At 49.1% G+C, this 15,071-nt stretch overlaps 1 protein-coding gene across 1 annotated transcript; it reads left to right on the forward strand.

Annotated features, from left to right (window-relative positions):
• Window positions 1–1,346: 1,346 nt before the first annotated feature.
• LOC121841696 (spore wall protein 2-like) lies at window positions 1,347–9,157 on the forward strand (the record flags this gene model as incomplete). The annotated part of the gene is given in 7 exon segments (XM_042311710.1): window positions 1,347–1,421; window positions 1,423–1,586; window positions 1,700–1,822; window positions 1,864–2,101; window positions 2,104–2,534; window positions 3,494–3,683; window positions 9,074–9,157. Coding segments are annotated over 7 exon segments (1,305 nt in total), but the record flags the coding sequence as incomplete, so codon positions are not given.
• Between the last annotated feature and the right edge of the window lie 5,914 nt (window positions 9,158–15,071).

Raw genomic sequence — 15,071 nt, forward strand, 5'->3', positions numbered from 1 at the left:
TCTTATGTAGATCGAGGCGCCACCTCCTCCTCCCCCCCTCCCCCTCCCCCTCCCACATTTCTGACCCAGATCTGAGAGAGCTGCCTCCCGCTGATCAGAAGTGACAAAGACAAAGTCAAGTGTGTTTTCTTTACTCGCATTGAGGAGAAACACTGTGGTCAAAGCCAAACGTTGGTGCTCATGTATCAATGCAGAAACTGGTGAACTGTCAAATTGGATCATTTTGGTTAAATCAGTTGATTATTAATGAAAAACAACTTTAAAAAAAATACATGTTTTCCTCTTTTTTCTTTTTCTCTTTCTTTCTCTCTCCCTCTCCTCTTCCTCTCCCTCTCCTCCCCTCTCCTTCTCTCCTCTCTTCCTCTCTCCCTCCCCTCTCCTTCTCTCCTCTCTTCCTCTCTCCCTCTCCTCTTCCTCTCCCTCTCTCTCCTCTCTTTCTCTTATGGACTTGTTGTTGGAGGTCAACAGTAATAAATCATAGAAAGCTGTCAAAAGTGACTTTTGAGTTCAAAGGCTCCACATTATTCATGTTGAATTACACTTGTGTTTTTGTGTTGGTTCGTCTTGCATCATGCTGGTTAGAATAAGGTCTGATGGTTAGAAGTGAAAAGAGGCAAGTGGAGCGGACCACAGAGATGGTTTCTATGGTGGAGCTCAAGTAACCACTCTCTAACTCAAAGGAGGCTTTATATTATTATATTATCTAAATGAACCAAATAAGGCAATGAATTCTGATCCAGTGTTTTGCGATCATCATGGAACATTAAAGCATCATGAAACTCATGTTGACAGGCTCCCTGAGACCGCTAGAGGGCAGTCAAGTATCATTGGAAGACAGGCGGGTTCTGCTCTGGAACAGAGATGGTAGTTTTACACTTACTTTATTGGAATGTTGATTCTAAAACTTTTCGTTTTGTGGACACAAACTCCCTTCTGAGGGCTGCAACGGAAAATCTCCCGAATGCATAGTTTTTCATGAACACCTGAAACTGCGTCTGAAGTTCATTCATCTTAGTTTTTCTATCTAATATTATAACAAGTTGAGGTGCGGAGCATATTGTTGGGAAATCAAATTCAACGTGAAGTGGTGTTTCTGTAAACTGTTGCCTTGCCGGGAGGAGAGGGAGAGGAAGAGGAGAGGGAGAGAGGAGGAGAGGGAGAGGAGAGGAGAGGGAGAGAGAGGAGAGGGAGAGGAAGAGGAGAGGGAGAGGAAGAGGAGAGGAAGAGGAGAGGGAGGGGGAAGAGGAAGAGGAAGAGGAGAGGGAGAGGAAGAGGAGAGGGAGAGGAAGAGAGGAGAGAAGGAGAGGAAGAGGAGAGGGAGAGAGAAAGAGAGGAGAGAGGAGAGGGGAGGAGAGGGAGAGGAAGAGGAGAGGGAGAGAGAAAGAGAGGAGAGAAGGAGAGGGGAGGAGAGGGAGAGGAAGAGGAGAGGGAGAGAGAAAGAGAGGAGAGAAGGAGAGGGGAGGAGAGGGAGAGGAAGAGGGAGAGGGAGAGGGAAGAGGAGAGGGAGAGGGGGAGGAGAGGGAGAGGAAGAGGGAGAGGAAGAGGAGAGGAGAGGGAGAGGAAGAGGGGAGAGAGGGAGAGGAAGAGGAGAGGGAGAGGGGAGGGAGGGGAGAGGGAGGGGAGGGGAGAGGGAGGGGAGGAGGGAGGGAGGGGAGGGAGGGGAGGGGAGGGAGAGGGGAGGGGAGGGGAGGAGGGGAGGAGAGGGAGAGGGAGAGGGAGAGGAGAGGGAGAGGGGAGGAGAGGAGAGAAGAGGAAGAGGGAGAGGAGAGGAAGAGGGGAGGAGAGGGAGAGGAAGAGGAGAGGGAGAGGAAGAGGAGAGGGAGAGAGAAAGAGAGGAGAGAAGGGAGAGGGGAGGAGAGGGAGAGGAAGAGGAGAGGGGGAGAGAAAGAGAGGAGAGAAGGAGAGGGGAGGAGAGGGAGAGGAAGAGGAGAGGGAGAGGGAGGAGAGGGAGAGGGAGGGAGAGGGAGAGGAGAGGGGAGGGGAGGAGGGAGAGGAAGAGGGGAGGAGAGGGAGAGGAAGAGGAGAGGGAGAGGAGAGGAGAGGGAGAGGAAGAGGAGAGGGAGAGGGGAGGAGAGGGAGAGGAAGAGGAGAGGGAGAGGAAGAGGAGAGGGAGAGGAAGAGGAGAGGGAGAGGGGAGGAGAGGGAGAGGAAGAGGAGAGGGAGAGGAAGAGGGGAGGAGAGGGAGAGGAAGAGGGGAGGAGAGGGAGAGGAAGAGGAAGAGGAGAGGGAGAGGGAGAGGAAGAGGGAGGGAGAGGAAGAGGAGAGGGAGAGGAGAGGGGAGGAGAGGGAGAGGAAGAGGAGAGGAAGAGGAGAGGGAGAGGAAGAGGAGAGGGAGAGGGGAGGAGAGAAGGAGAGGAGAGGAGAGGGAGAGGAAGAGGAGAGGGAGAGGAAGAGGAGGGGAAGGGAGGAGAGGGAGAGGAAGAGGGAGGGAGAGGGGGGAGAGGGAGAGGAAGAGGAGAGGGAGAGGGGGAGGGAGAGGAAGAGGGAGGGAGAGGAAGAGGAGAGGGAGAGGAAGAGGAGAGGGGAGAGGAAGAGGAGAGGGAGAGGAAGAGGAGAAGGGAGGAAGGAGAGGGAGAGGGGAGGGAGAGGGAGAGGGAGGAGAGGAAGAGGAGAGGGAGAGGAAGAGGAGAGGAAGAGGGGGAGGAAGAGGAGAGGGAGAGGAAGAGGAGAGGAAGAGGAAGAGGAGAGGGAGAGGGAGAGGAAGAGGAGAGGAAGAGAGAGGGAGAGGGGAGGAGAGGGAGAGGAAGAGGAGAGGGAGAGAGGAGAGGGGAGAGGGGAGGGAGGGAGAGGGGAGGAGAGGGAGAGGAAGAGGGGAGGAGAGGAGAGGAAGAGGGGAGGAGAGGGAGAGGAAGAGGAGCGGGAGAGGGGAGGGGAGGGGAGGGAGGGGAGGGGAGGGGAGGGGAGGGGAGGGAGGGGAGGGGAGGGAGGGGAGGAGAGGGAGAGGGAGAGGGAGAGGGAGAGAGGGAGAGGGGAGGAGAGGGAGAGGAAGAGGAAGAGGGGAGGAGAGGAAGAGGGGAGGAGAGGGAGAGGAAGAGGAGAGGGAGAGGAAGAGGAGAGGGAGAGAGAAAGAGAGGAGAGAAGGAGAGGGGAGGAGAGGGAGAGGAAGAGGAGAGGGAGAGAGAAAGAGAGGAGAGAAGGAGAGGGGAGGAGAGGGAGAGGAAGAGGAGAGGGAGAGGGGAGGAGAGGGGAGGGGAGGGAGAGGAGAGGAGAGGGGAGGAGAGGGAGAGGAAGAGGGGAGGAGAGGGAGAGGAAGAGGAGAGGGAGAGGGAGAGGAGAGGGAGAGGAAGAGGAGAGGGAGAGGGGAGGAGAGGGAGAGGAAGAGGAGAGGGAGAGGAAGAGGAGAGGGAGAGGAAGAGGAGAGGGAGAGGGGAGGAGAGGGAGAGGAAGAGGAGAGGGAGAGGAAGAGGGGAGGAGAGGGAGAGGAAGAGGGGAGGAGAGGGAGAGGAAGAGGAAGAGGAGAGGAGAGGGAGAGGAAGAGGAGAGGGAGAGGAAGAGGAGAGGGAGAGGAGAGGGGAGGAGAGGGAGAGGAAGAGGAGAGGAAGAGGAGAGGGAGAGGAAGAGGAGAGGGAGAGGGGAGGAGAGAAGGAGAGGAGAGGGAGGGAGGAAGAGGAGAGGGAGAGGAAGAGGAGAGGGAGAAGGGAGGAGAGGGAGAGGAAGAGGAGAGGGAGAGGGGAGGAGAGGGAGAGGAAGAGGAGAGGAGAGAGGAGAGGAGAGGAAGGAGAGGAGAGGGAGAGGAAGAGGAGAGGGAGAGGAAGAGGAAGGAGAGGAAGAGGGAGGGAGAGAAGAGGAGAAGGAGAGGAAGAGGAGAGGGAGAGGGGAGGAGAGGGAGAGGGGAGGAGAGGGAGAGGGAGAGGAAGAGGAGAGGGAGAGGAGAGGGAGAGGAAGAGGAGAGGAAGAGGGGGAGGAAGAGGAGAGGGAGAGGAAGAGGAGAGGAAGAGGAAGAGGAGAGGGAGAGGGAGAGGAAGAGGAGAGGAAGAGGAGAGGGAGAGGGGAGGAGAGGGTGAGGAAGAGGAGAGGGAGAGGAAGAGGAGAGGGAGAGGGGAGGAGAGAAGAGGGAGAGGAGAGGGAGAGGAAGAGGAGAGGGAGAGGAAGAGGAGAGGGAGAGGGGAGGAAAGGGAGAGGAAGAGGAGAGGGAGAGGGGAGAGAGGGAGAGGGAGAGGAAGAGGAGAGGGAGAGGGGAGGAGAGGGAGAGGAAGAGGAGAGGGAGAGGAAGAGGAGAGGAAGAGGAAGAGGAGAGGAAGAGGAAGAGGAGAGGGAGAGGAAGAGGAGAGGAAGAGGAGAGGGAGAGGAAGAGGAGAGGGAGAGGAAGAGGAGAGGGAGAGGGAGAGGAAGAGGAAGAGGAGAGGGAGAGGAAGAGGAGAGGAGAGAGAGGGAGAGGAAGAGGAGAGGAAGAGGAGAGGGAGAGGAAGAGGAGAGAAGGAGAGGGGAGGAGAGGGAGAGGAAGAGGAGAGGGAGAGGGGAGGAGAGGGAGAGGAAGAGGAGAGGGAGAGGAAGAGGAGAGGGAGAAGAAGACATCTTAGGGACACAAATCCAACAACAACAAAACCGTATGCCGTGTAATCTAATTCTCCAATTAACAGAATATCCTCATTTAAATTGTGGCGGTGACTCATTCGTTTCGATCCAATACGAGAGTAATTCCGTTAGGTTTACATATATCCTTTAAGACATCTTAGAGTATTGATGTATACACTGTCTAGCTGGCTGAGTACATCAGGAAGTGCATAGAGGATGTTGTTCCCACTGTGACAATTAGAACTTCTCCAAACCAAAATCCGTGGATAGATGGAAGCATTTGCACAAAACTGAAAGTGCGAATGGATGATGCAATCGCCATCGCACTGCACACTGCCCTATCCCATCTGGACAAGAGGAATACCTATGTAAGAATGTTACTCATCGACTTCAGCTCAGCCTTCACCTCCAAGCTCATCCTTAGCTCGGAGCCCTGGGTCTGAACCCCGCCCCGTGCAACTGGGTCCTGGACTTCCTGACGGGCCGACCCCAGGTGGTGAAGGTAGGCAACAACACCTCCGCTACGCTGATCCTCAACATGGGGGCCCCACAAGGGTGTGTGCTTAGCCCTTGCTGTTGGCGGTAGGTGCACTTGAATCAGAAGCCCTACGCTCAGGGTAGGCAAAGCGTTCCCGTTTTGAACCTCTTCGGGAGATCTGCAGCTAAATCGAGTGCGCCTACTACCCTGGCCAATCGGATAGCTCAAATAACCGTGCCTACAGCTTCCACAACCCCGGCCACAGCAAAGTTTGATATTAACCTACGTGAGATTTCATAACTTTTAAAACCATGACCAGAGATTGTCAAAGAACACAGCAAAGAGCTACTGTTTTCATGAGTTCATGTTTTATTCAGCACTGTCATCACTGCTTTTATTCAACACTATTACAAAACATGTGCTTCTCCCTACTTCCACTCGCGCTGCAGCTGCAATTAATGAGTAGCCTAGTGTGTCGATAGCCCTGTGTTTTTATTATCATTAGCAGCTCGTTGTGTCTATTTGAAAACCGAGGAATATTTCACCTACTCTGGTCACAGGAACAACATGAATTTGAGGCAAATGCGGTGGGACTTTTCGCCATCTGTTGGAAGATGGTGTCCCTGCGCTCTTAGCCTCCCTCCTTCCTCTGAGACAAATGCCGTGTTCCAAACAACTGGAAACTCGGAACTCGGAAATCTCAGACTTCCAACTTCAGTGCGTTTAAGACAACTGGGTAATCGGGGGAAAAAAGAGATCCAACTAGGATTTTCTTTTTAAGTGGAATTCCAAATCGGAATCCCAGGAGGCTGAAGAAATTCGGCTTGGCCCCTAAGATTTGGTTCAAATAAGAATTTGTTCTTAACTGACTTGCCTAGTTAGATAAAATAAATAACAAAAGACCCTCACAAACTTCTACAATAAAATACTTTTACAGTGTTTTGATGTTCTCTTCACTTGGCCAGGTGCAACAGTTGAAAGGCCCACAATCGGTATATTTCGGAGGGCCTGACATGAACGGGCCTGGGAAAAAATGTTTGACCTCTTACGACACTATTTCGCTATTGTTTTTGTGAAACTGTAAAACGTGAATAGGAAAAAGAAAAACGAGTGTATAAGTTCTATTCGTGTTATTGAGCTGTGTTTACTTGGCACCGCGTAGTAAAACGTGTCACAAGGTATTGCCCTCTCCTCCTCGAACAGTGACATGTTTTTGAATAGCTGTAGCACATTAGCTGTGCGCTGAACCTCAAGTAATACCTTGTCTTGCATTAGAGACATCCTTGTGACAGTTGGAACCCACGTGTTTAGATGAAATCGTAACAGCACATCACGTCTGGCTGTCGTCACGGCGACAACATGTTCATTATTGGAAATGCTTTGGGTTTAGTGGAGCGTGACCTTTTCAACTTGTTTTCTTTGCTTCCGTTGATTTCATGGTGATCAACAGTGAGGATTATGCGGACTCGTGGATATGTTCCGGGGGCTTCTTAATCCTACTTGATTACCCATTGAGACTTGAAAGATGAACAGGACAACTAAGTGCGTATTGAATTTGCAAATGTCCAGTGTTTAAAAAAAAACACACTCGCTCAACTCGCTGTTGTACAAATTCATGTTGTCTGTTATGTTAATTTTGTTCTAATTATAGACCTACAAACACACAATTTACATGATTCTCAAAGATGTGAAGAGTGGCAATTTCGCTTTTCTGTTCTTCAATATACCTCAGTGGCTACAATTTGATCACTCTTTTGTCGCAGAGAATTTTCCTGCATTGCAGGAAATGCAAACTTGTAGTGTATTCAAGGTTTAAAAAGGTTTCTAAAGTTAGTCATTTCCACTTTAAAATGTCAGACTTGAGTTGCCCTCATGAAAAATGTATCAACCCCTACAAAATGTATCCATGAATTATAATCCACATAATAATTCACATTTTCTGTTGCTGCAGGATCATGTTCCTGTTGTAGAAAACTGTATTAAGATCCTAGTCTTACATCTACAGAATGCAACGAGAACCCGGTTGATTAAGAGAATGGTAGAGTTATCCACTTGTCCAAAAAGGAAAGCAAGAAAGAAACACTAATGCAAAGGGCAATCATTTGATATTCTCCTTCTACATTATGCTGGATTAGTTTCCTTGCTGTGAAGTTTTGAGTTCTGGTTAAATTGAGTATAACTCCATTATTTTGTTTCTCTCCACTGCCCTCTGTGTGAGACGGGTTGAAGAGACAAATCTCTTTTCCTCTCCCCCTCTATTCCCTCGGGTGTTCTCCACCCTCACTCTGATGGAAGGAAGCCTCAGGTGTCTACGCATCATCAGCAGTGGCCCACATCACCTCCAAATCTAGACTTAGACTACTCCCTTCTGATGTCACTAATATCCATCCACTTACGTACCTCTGACAGGTATAGAGACGATGTCCTGGTACCAGTCTTGCACACATTTAGGACGCGTCACAAATGTAATCCTAGTCCCTATAAACTACTTGTCAAAAGTAATCCTGTTCCCTATAAACTACTTGTCAAAAGTAATCCTAGTCCCTATAAACTACTTGTCAAAAGTAATCCTAGTCCCTATAAACTACTTGTCAAAAGTAATCCGAGTCCCTATAAACTACTTGTCAAAAGTAATCCTATTCCCGATAAACTCCTTGTCACAAGTAATGTACTATTTAGTGAATATGTGGCCATGTGGGATGCAGACTCATACTGTAGCTTCATTTCCTAGGGTCAACACTGAGCTAATTAGTGATTAAAACATTTAAAATTCATAATCTATCACTGAGTAATTCTGTCATTGATCAATCACACTGTATGCTGAGGCGATAGATACTGCTTACTGTTGAATTAGATACAACGTTGTTACCTTGGGCCAAATAGTAACTTTTCAAGTCAATGTCAATGAAGATTTGCACATACCCAGTCAAACTATCAAATCAGGATATGGCCCCCTGAGCTGTGTGTTTGTGTGTGTGTGTGTGTGTGTGTGTGTGTTTGTGTGTTTACATACCTCCATTAGCTCCGTATCACCACAGCCTGAAGTCACCACAGGGCTCTGTATCCCAGACTGGCTTGGCTTGACTGAAAGAAGCAAGTCAATGTCAATGAAGATTTGCACATACCCAGTCAAACTATCAAATCAGGATATGGCCCCCTGAGCTGTGTGTTTGTGTGTGTGTGTTTGTGTGTTTACATACCTCCATTAGCTCCGTATCACCACAGCCTGAAGTCACCACAGGGCTCTGTATCCCAGACTGGCTTGGCTTGACTGAAAGAAGCCATCCAACGGTCACCATCTCACACACACGGGCACACACACACACACACACACACACACACACACACACACACACACACACACACACACACACACATACACACCTCTGATAGGTCTCAGCTCATGTGTCATTGATTATTGCCACTGACACACTAGCTTCCAGTGGACATTGGCTGTGTGGTGAGGTGCTGTGCTGTGCCCAGTCAGTGCCTTAGGTGGTCTAATATCCTGGATGGGGCTTCAGCACCATGAATCCAATGACTCAGAGCCTGAGGCGTCTCTCCTCAGATCTCCATCTCAGATCTCAGGCTGGGAGATTGACACAGGGCCTAATTGCAGTCTGTTGCCCCGAGGGAACTTATTTATTGGCCAGGCAGCTGAATCCAGACCGGTCAATAGGCGACATCAGACCTATCAGGATTCAGGACGGTCCATTTCCTGGTAGTGCTGTGTGGATGAGTAGAGTAAGTCAGAGACCTGTGCGTGTCCTGACGTCAACTGGAATAAGCCCAGAGGAACAGAACACCGGAGTTACAGTCTGGAAGATTTGCAGCTGTTCAATGGTTGTTTCATTTATGAGATATGCCTATATCTTTGTAAAGATTTTATAGACCCAAAACGATGTTGATCTCATTGACTTTCAACCCTCGCATAATAGCTGTGCCTATGAATTTGAGCGCGGTTCCATTCTCCCAGCTCCATCCCTTAAATGATCAAATTGACTTAATCAGGGTTTAAAATACTGATTGGTAGATAGATCTTTGATAGATTGATTAATTGTTCTTTCTTTTCATTTCCAGTCTCAGAAAGACCCCATGCTACTGGAGAAGATCATGAATGTTCTGGACTCCAACAAAGACACGGAGGTGGACTTCAATGAGTAAGTGGTTCTGGTGGCGACCCTGACGACCCTGACCGTAGAAACGACTTCATCCAGGAGCAGCAGAAGAAGACAACTAACGGTCGAGTCCTAAATGACTTCTTATTGCACTATTATTACCCTCATAGTGACCGGTCTTGTAATGGTTCTGGCTAAAAGAAGTGCATTGCATAGGGAATAGGGAGACATTTCAGATTGGCCTGTGGATCAAAGTAGACTTAGAAACCGACCACACCCCTCATGCTGAACATGGATTGACATTATGGTTTCAGTGCTACTAAAAGCCTTATACTTAATATGTTGTTGTTTTTCGCATCAAGAATGTCAACAGCAGAAGTGCACTAGACTAAAGTCGAAAGCATCCATTGACATACTCTTGCTAGAGATAGGATCCTTCTGTGCCTCCGACGCGTCAACAACCAGATTATTTCAAACCGATGTTAACATGTTGTCACACTGAAACGGACTGTTTCTGTTCTCAACAACACTTCTTGCCAGAGAAGATTAACATAAAAGATATGGCTAGACCAAAACGGACCGGCACCCAAACAATCATTTCCCTCGGATGCTTGGTTAGTTGATTGATTGATTCTGTCATTCATCTGCCGGTTGGTTCATAGATGTTTGTAATGTAACCATGAATTTGTCAGAAATGTCAATCAGAAATGTACTTGAGAATGTTCATGTCATTGTAGAATTAACTTGTGTCACATCAAATCAAATCAAATCAAATGTATTTATATAGCCCTTTGTACATCAGCTGATATCTCAAAGTGTTGTACAGAAACACACCCTAAAACCCCAAACAGCAAGCAATGCAGGTGTAGAAGCACGGTTACTAGGAAAAACTCCCTAGAAAGGCCAAAACCTAGGAAGAAACCTAGAGAGGAACCAGGCTATGAGGGGTGGCCAGTCCTCTTCTGGCTGTGCCGGGTGGAGATTATAACAGAACATGGCCAAGATGTTCAAATGTTCATAAATGACCAGCATGGTCGAATAATAATAATCACAGTAGTTGTCGAGGGTGCAGCAAGTCAGCACCTCAGGAGTAAAGTCAGTTGGCTTTTCATAGCCGATCATTAAGAGTATCTCTACCACTCCTGCTGTCTCTAGAGAGTTGAAAACAGCATAAACTGTGTGTCAGGTAATGAGACATTTAAATCAAATGTTACAGTTGCATGCGCACACACAAAGGTCATTTCTCATTTCGGTGTGATTGGTTGTAATTGAGCAAGATAATGAGTCTGTCTGGAGGGAAATTATGCGATGATTATCTTTTTGTGTGACATTTCACAATAGCTGTAATCATAGAGGACCTCTCATCGATTTAGAAACCGTACTTATTTTCCCAAGAATTATAGATTCTCCCTTTGTTAGAGAACTTGTACTTGGCGTGACCCTCTTATCTTTTGCTATCCCTCTCCCTTGGAGTGATGTCCTTTTTTACAGCTCAAGTTGGCTGTTGTGTCATTTTGTTCCAGTGGAACCTCACGAATGCATTCCGTAGAGTCTCTTCACTTAATATTTGTGTACTGTAAGTGACATGATAAGAACAGTCATTTTTATATCATGGCTTCCATGAACGAGCCTAGTGTTGGCATTGTGTTTCAGTTGGCCTCGTTTGTAACACACACACACAGACGTGTGCACAAAGCACACGCATGCACGCACCTTCCCTATCACAGCCCCATCTGAAGTCCGATCCCTCTCCTTGTCCCCCTGAGATACTGAGACGTAGCTGAAGCCATGTCTGAGTTGGAAACATGAAGAAACACTGAGAGAGACACAGAGTCTATTCCCATACGCGTCAAGTCCAATTGGTTTACGGAACTGTGAACGCCATTATCCATGCTCTGCGTCACACACACACACACGACGGCCTGGAAAGACACTGAGAAACCACACGACACAGAGCCTACTGGAGGAAATAAATGGAATACTTACTCTGCAAGTACCCCAAGCAACAACATGTTTAATAGACGCACGCACAGCTATGTACTGAACTTGAACGAAGTGTTGTCATGTGTAACGCAACTGAAGACCTGGAGGAAAGACCACACGTACGTCTCTTACCCTTTCAACAATCAAACCATTTACAACACCTCCCCTCCTGCTTATCAAACCATTTTCTCTTCCCCCCTTCGCCAATCATTGGCTGTGTATCTACTCACCCAATCCAGTCCCTGTTGTTGTAATGTTTTCTGTCAAAACACCTGATCCCGTTGTGTCTCACAAACCTCTACTACGCCGTTCGCCTCTTTACCTCGCTGTTGAAATCAGTTGGTTCTTGGTGTTTCATGCTTCAGAGCTGGGCTCTCCAACCCTGTTCCTGAAGCGCTACCCTCCTGCAGGTTTTCAATCCCTGGAACTAACCTGATTCAGTTTACCAACCAGCTAATTCTTCCAATCAGGTGTGCTAGATTAGGGTTGGTGTGAAAACTTACAGGACGGTAGCTCTCCGGGAACTGGGTTGGAGAGCCCTGATTTAGGTTTATGTTCAGTCCGTTGCTGCCTTCGGGTTGTTTATACGTCGTTCCTCTCGTATCACGGATCAGCAGGCTACCTGCCTACCCAATGTTTCCTCTCCACCATGCCATAGTCCACATATGGGCAGGTCACACATAGGCAGGCTACCTGCCTACCCAATGTTTCCTCTCCACCATGCCACAGTCCACATATGGGCAGGTCACACATAGGCAGGCTACCTGCCTACCCAATGTTTCCTCTCCACCATGCCACAGTCCACATATGGGCAGGTCACACATAGGCAGGCTACCTGCCTACCCAATGTTTCCTCTCCACCATGCCATAGTCCACATATGGGCAGGTCACACATAGGCAGGCTACCTGCCTACCCAATGTTTCCTCTCCACCATGCCATAGTCCACATATGGGCAGGTCACACATAGCCAGGCTACCTGCCTACCCAATGTTTCCTCTCCACCATGCCATAGTCCACATATGGGCAGGTCACACATAGCCAGGCTACCTGCCTACCCAATGTTTCCTCTCCACCATGCCATAGTCCACATATGGGCAGGTCACACATAGGCAGGCTACCTGCCTACCCAATGTTTCCTCTCCACCATGCCATAGTCCACATATGGGCAGGTCACACATAGGCAGGCAGCCCACTTCTGATTTCTGCCAAATTAGTGGGAAAAGACCTGATCTGATTGGTCAAAAAAACGATGTGTGGGAAAATAAACAGAATTGGGCTGCCTGTGTAAACACAGATGTTGCATCATGCTAATGATAACCTTTTATTGGCCACCATACTATTTAGACTCACACAATCTAGGAATGCCTATCGCTATGTAATGGCATGGAGATCCATCCTGCCATGATTCATTTCTCTCTTATCTTGCTCCCTTCTCACTTTTCTTCCACTAAACTACAGTACTCCGGTTGGTCGCCTAAAGCTGCCACTCCTCCCTGGGGCTACAACCACATCCACCTCCACCCATGTTGCCCGCCTCCTGATAATACCATGCTCCCAATAATGGTCTGGGTCTGTTTTTCATAGTTCGGGCTAGGCCCCTTAGTTCCAGTGAATGGGAATCTTAACACTACAGCCTACCATCACATTCTAGACGATGCTGTGCTTCAAACATTGTGGCAATAGTTTGGGGAAGGCCCTTTCCTGTTTCAGCATGACAACACCCCTATGCATAAAGCGAGGTCCATACAGAAATGGTTTGTCGAGATCGGCGTGGAAGAACTTGACTGGCCTGTACAGAGCCCTGACCGCAACCCCATCGAACACCTTTGGTATAAATTGGAACGTGGACAGCGAGCTAGGCCTAATCGCCCAACATCAGTGCCGACCTCACTAATGCTCTTGTGGCTGAATGGAAGCAAGTCCCTGCAGCAATGTTCTAACATCTAGTGAAAAGCCTTTCCAGAAGAGTGGAGGCTGTTATATCAGCAAAGAGGGGACCAACTCCATATTAATGCCCATGACATTGGAATGAGATGTTTGAGGGGCAAGTGTCCACAGTATCTTTGTACTTCTCAGGCTCTCCGGGTTGGTCGCTAAGGCTGCCACTCCTCCCTGGGGCTCACCCACATCCACCTCCACCCATGTTGCCCACCAACTGATAATACCATGCTCCCAAGGTCCACCATGATGACATCCCCTGCGGCCTCCACTGCCGTATTCCACCACCATAAACTAGGTCCAAACCAGCTCCAGACCTGAATTCTCACACAGCTTCCACAGACTACGACCTGCAATCAACGAAGCCTTCCGCTTTCACGTCCCTGCGGCTACAGCTCCCCCTGACGGCCCAGCAGGTTCCAACAGGACGGCTCCCCCTGCCAGCAGGCCACACTCTCTCCCTCTCCCCGCTCTCTCTTTTTACCTAAACACAGGTACTCTTCCCTCTCCACTATCTCCCCCCTTTCTCTTATGCACCCGAACAAAGATGACGACCCAGCATCTGACACAGCCTCAACAGCTCCCCCTGCTGACCCAGCGATGCCCATTCCTACTGCATCTTCCAGCGCTGCTCCCCTGCAGGCCCGGAGGTTGCAGCCATCTTGCCCTCATGCCACAGACCACAATCCCATCCCTCCCCACCCCAAGGAGCAACGTGCAGCATCCCCCTTCCCTATCCTGACCATCTCCAGGCTTGCCTGCACTCCACCGGCAGATCATATAGGAGTCCTTGCCTATGCAAGATATCCGGCATCTTCCCCATCGAGTCTAGTTCCTCAAGGTTTCTTCTTTCTAGGGAGTTTTCCTTGCCCATGCAAGCTATCCTACATCTTCCCCATCGAGGCTAGTTCCTCAAGGTTTCTTCCTTCTAGGGAGATTTCCTTTCTTATGCTAGCTTTCAGTGTCAACAGAATTGCTTCTTAACTTCAATCTGACTCCAACTTAACTTCAACGTCAATCTGATCCTGTCTGCAATCAACCATAAGACCCTCTACACATCAAGTTATGGCTGCCTGCGACTTCAAGATCATGACTAGAAGCTATCATACAACCACTATAGACTTCCTTTTCCACATGTGAACAATGCTATACAAGAACCATTCTTCCTAAGTAATTCTTCAAACTACAACATCCAAGCTCAAGATTGCCCCATCTTCACCACCAAATGCAGTAAGAGGACTTCATTACCTCCTTCCGCGTCACCTCAGTCCCCATCTCAACTCAGAAGTTTCCCATCCACATCATCTGTCCCCTGGTCCCTGGACTCTCAGGCCAATAGAACTATGATCATTCCAACCACCAAACCCTCTGACATGTTCATGCTGTTTTGTTCACAGACGTCTTGGGGATTCCTGAACCTTCCTTTTTGGGGATGAACTCTGCACCGAGAAGCAGAGACCACCAGTACTCCCACCCCAAAACTCAGTCTTCATCTCCCCTTCCCTATCCTGTGACGACCAAGCAACTATCCTCCCGAACCATTAAGGTCCACCAACCATAAGAACCCTCAAGCTCCTCCAACCATCCTGAACCATCAAGATCCACCAACCATCTGAACCATCAAGCTCCACCAACCACCCTGAACCATCCAGCTCCACCAACCATCTGAACCATCAAGCTCCACCAACCATCTGAACCATCAAGCTCCTCCAACCATCCCGAACCATCAAGCTCCTCCAACCATCCCGAACCATCAAGCTCCTCCAACCATCCCGAACCATCAAGCTCCTCCAACCATCCCGGACCATCAAGCTCCTCCAACCATCCCGGACCATCAAGCTCCTCCAACCATCCCGAACCATCAAGCTCCTCCAACCATCCCGAACCAACAAGCTCCTCCAACCATCCCGAACCATCAAGCTCCTCCAACCATCCCGGACCATCTAGCTCCTCCAACCATCCCGAACCATCAAGCTCCTCCAACCATCCCGAACCATCAAGCTCCTCCAACCATCCCGAACCATCAAGCTCCTCCAAC

This window comes from Oncorhynchus tshawytscha, linkage group LG33 (assembly GCF_018296145.1).
Source record: "Oncorhynchus tshawytscha isolate Ot180627B linkage group LG33, Otsh_v2.0, whole genome shotgun sequence".
Classification (NCBI taxonomy): Eukaryota; Metazoa; Chordata; class Actinopteri; order Salmoniformes; family Salmonidae; genus Oncorhynchus; species Oncorhynchus tshawytscha.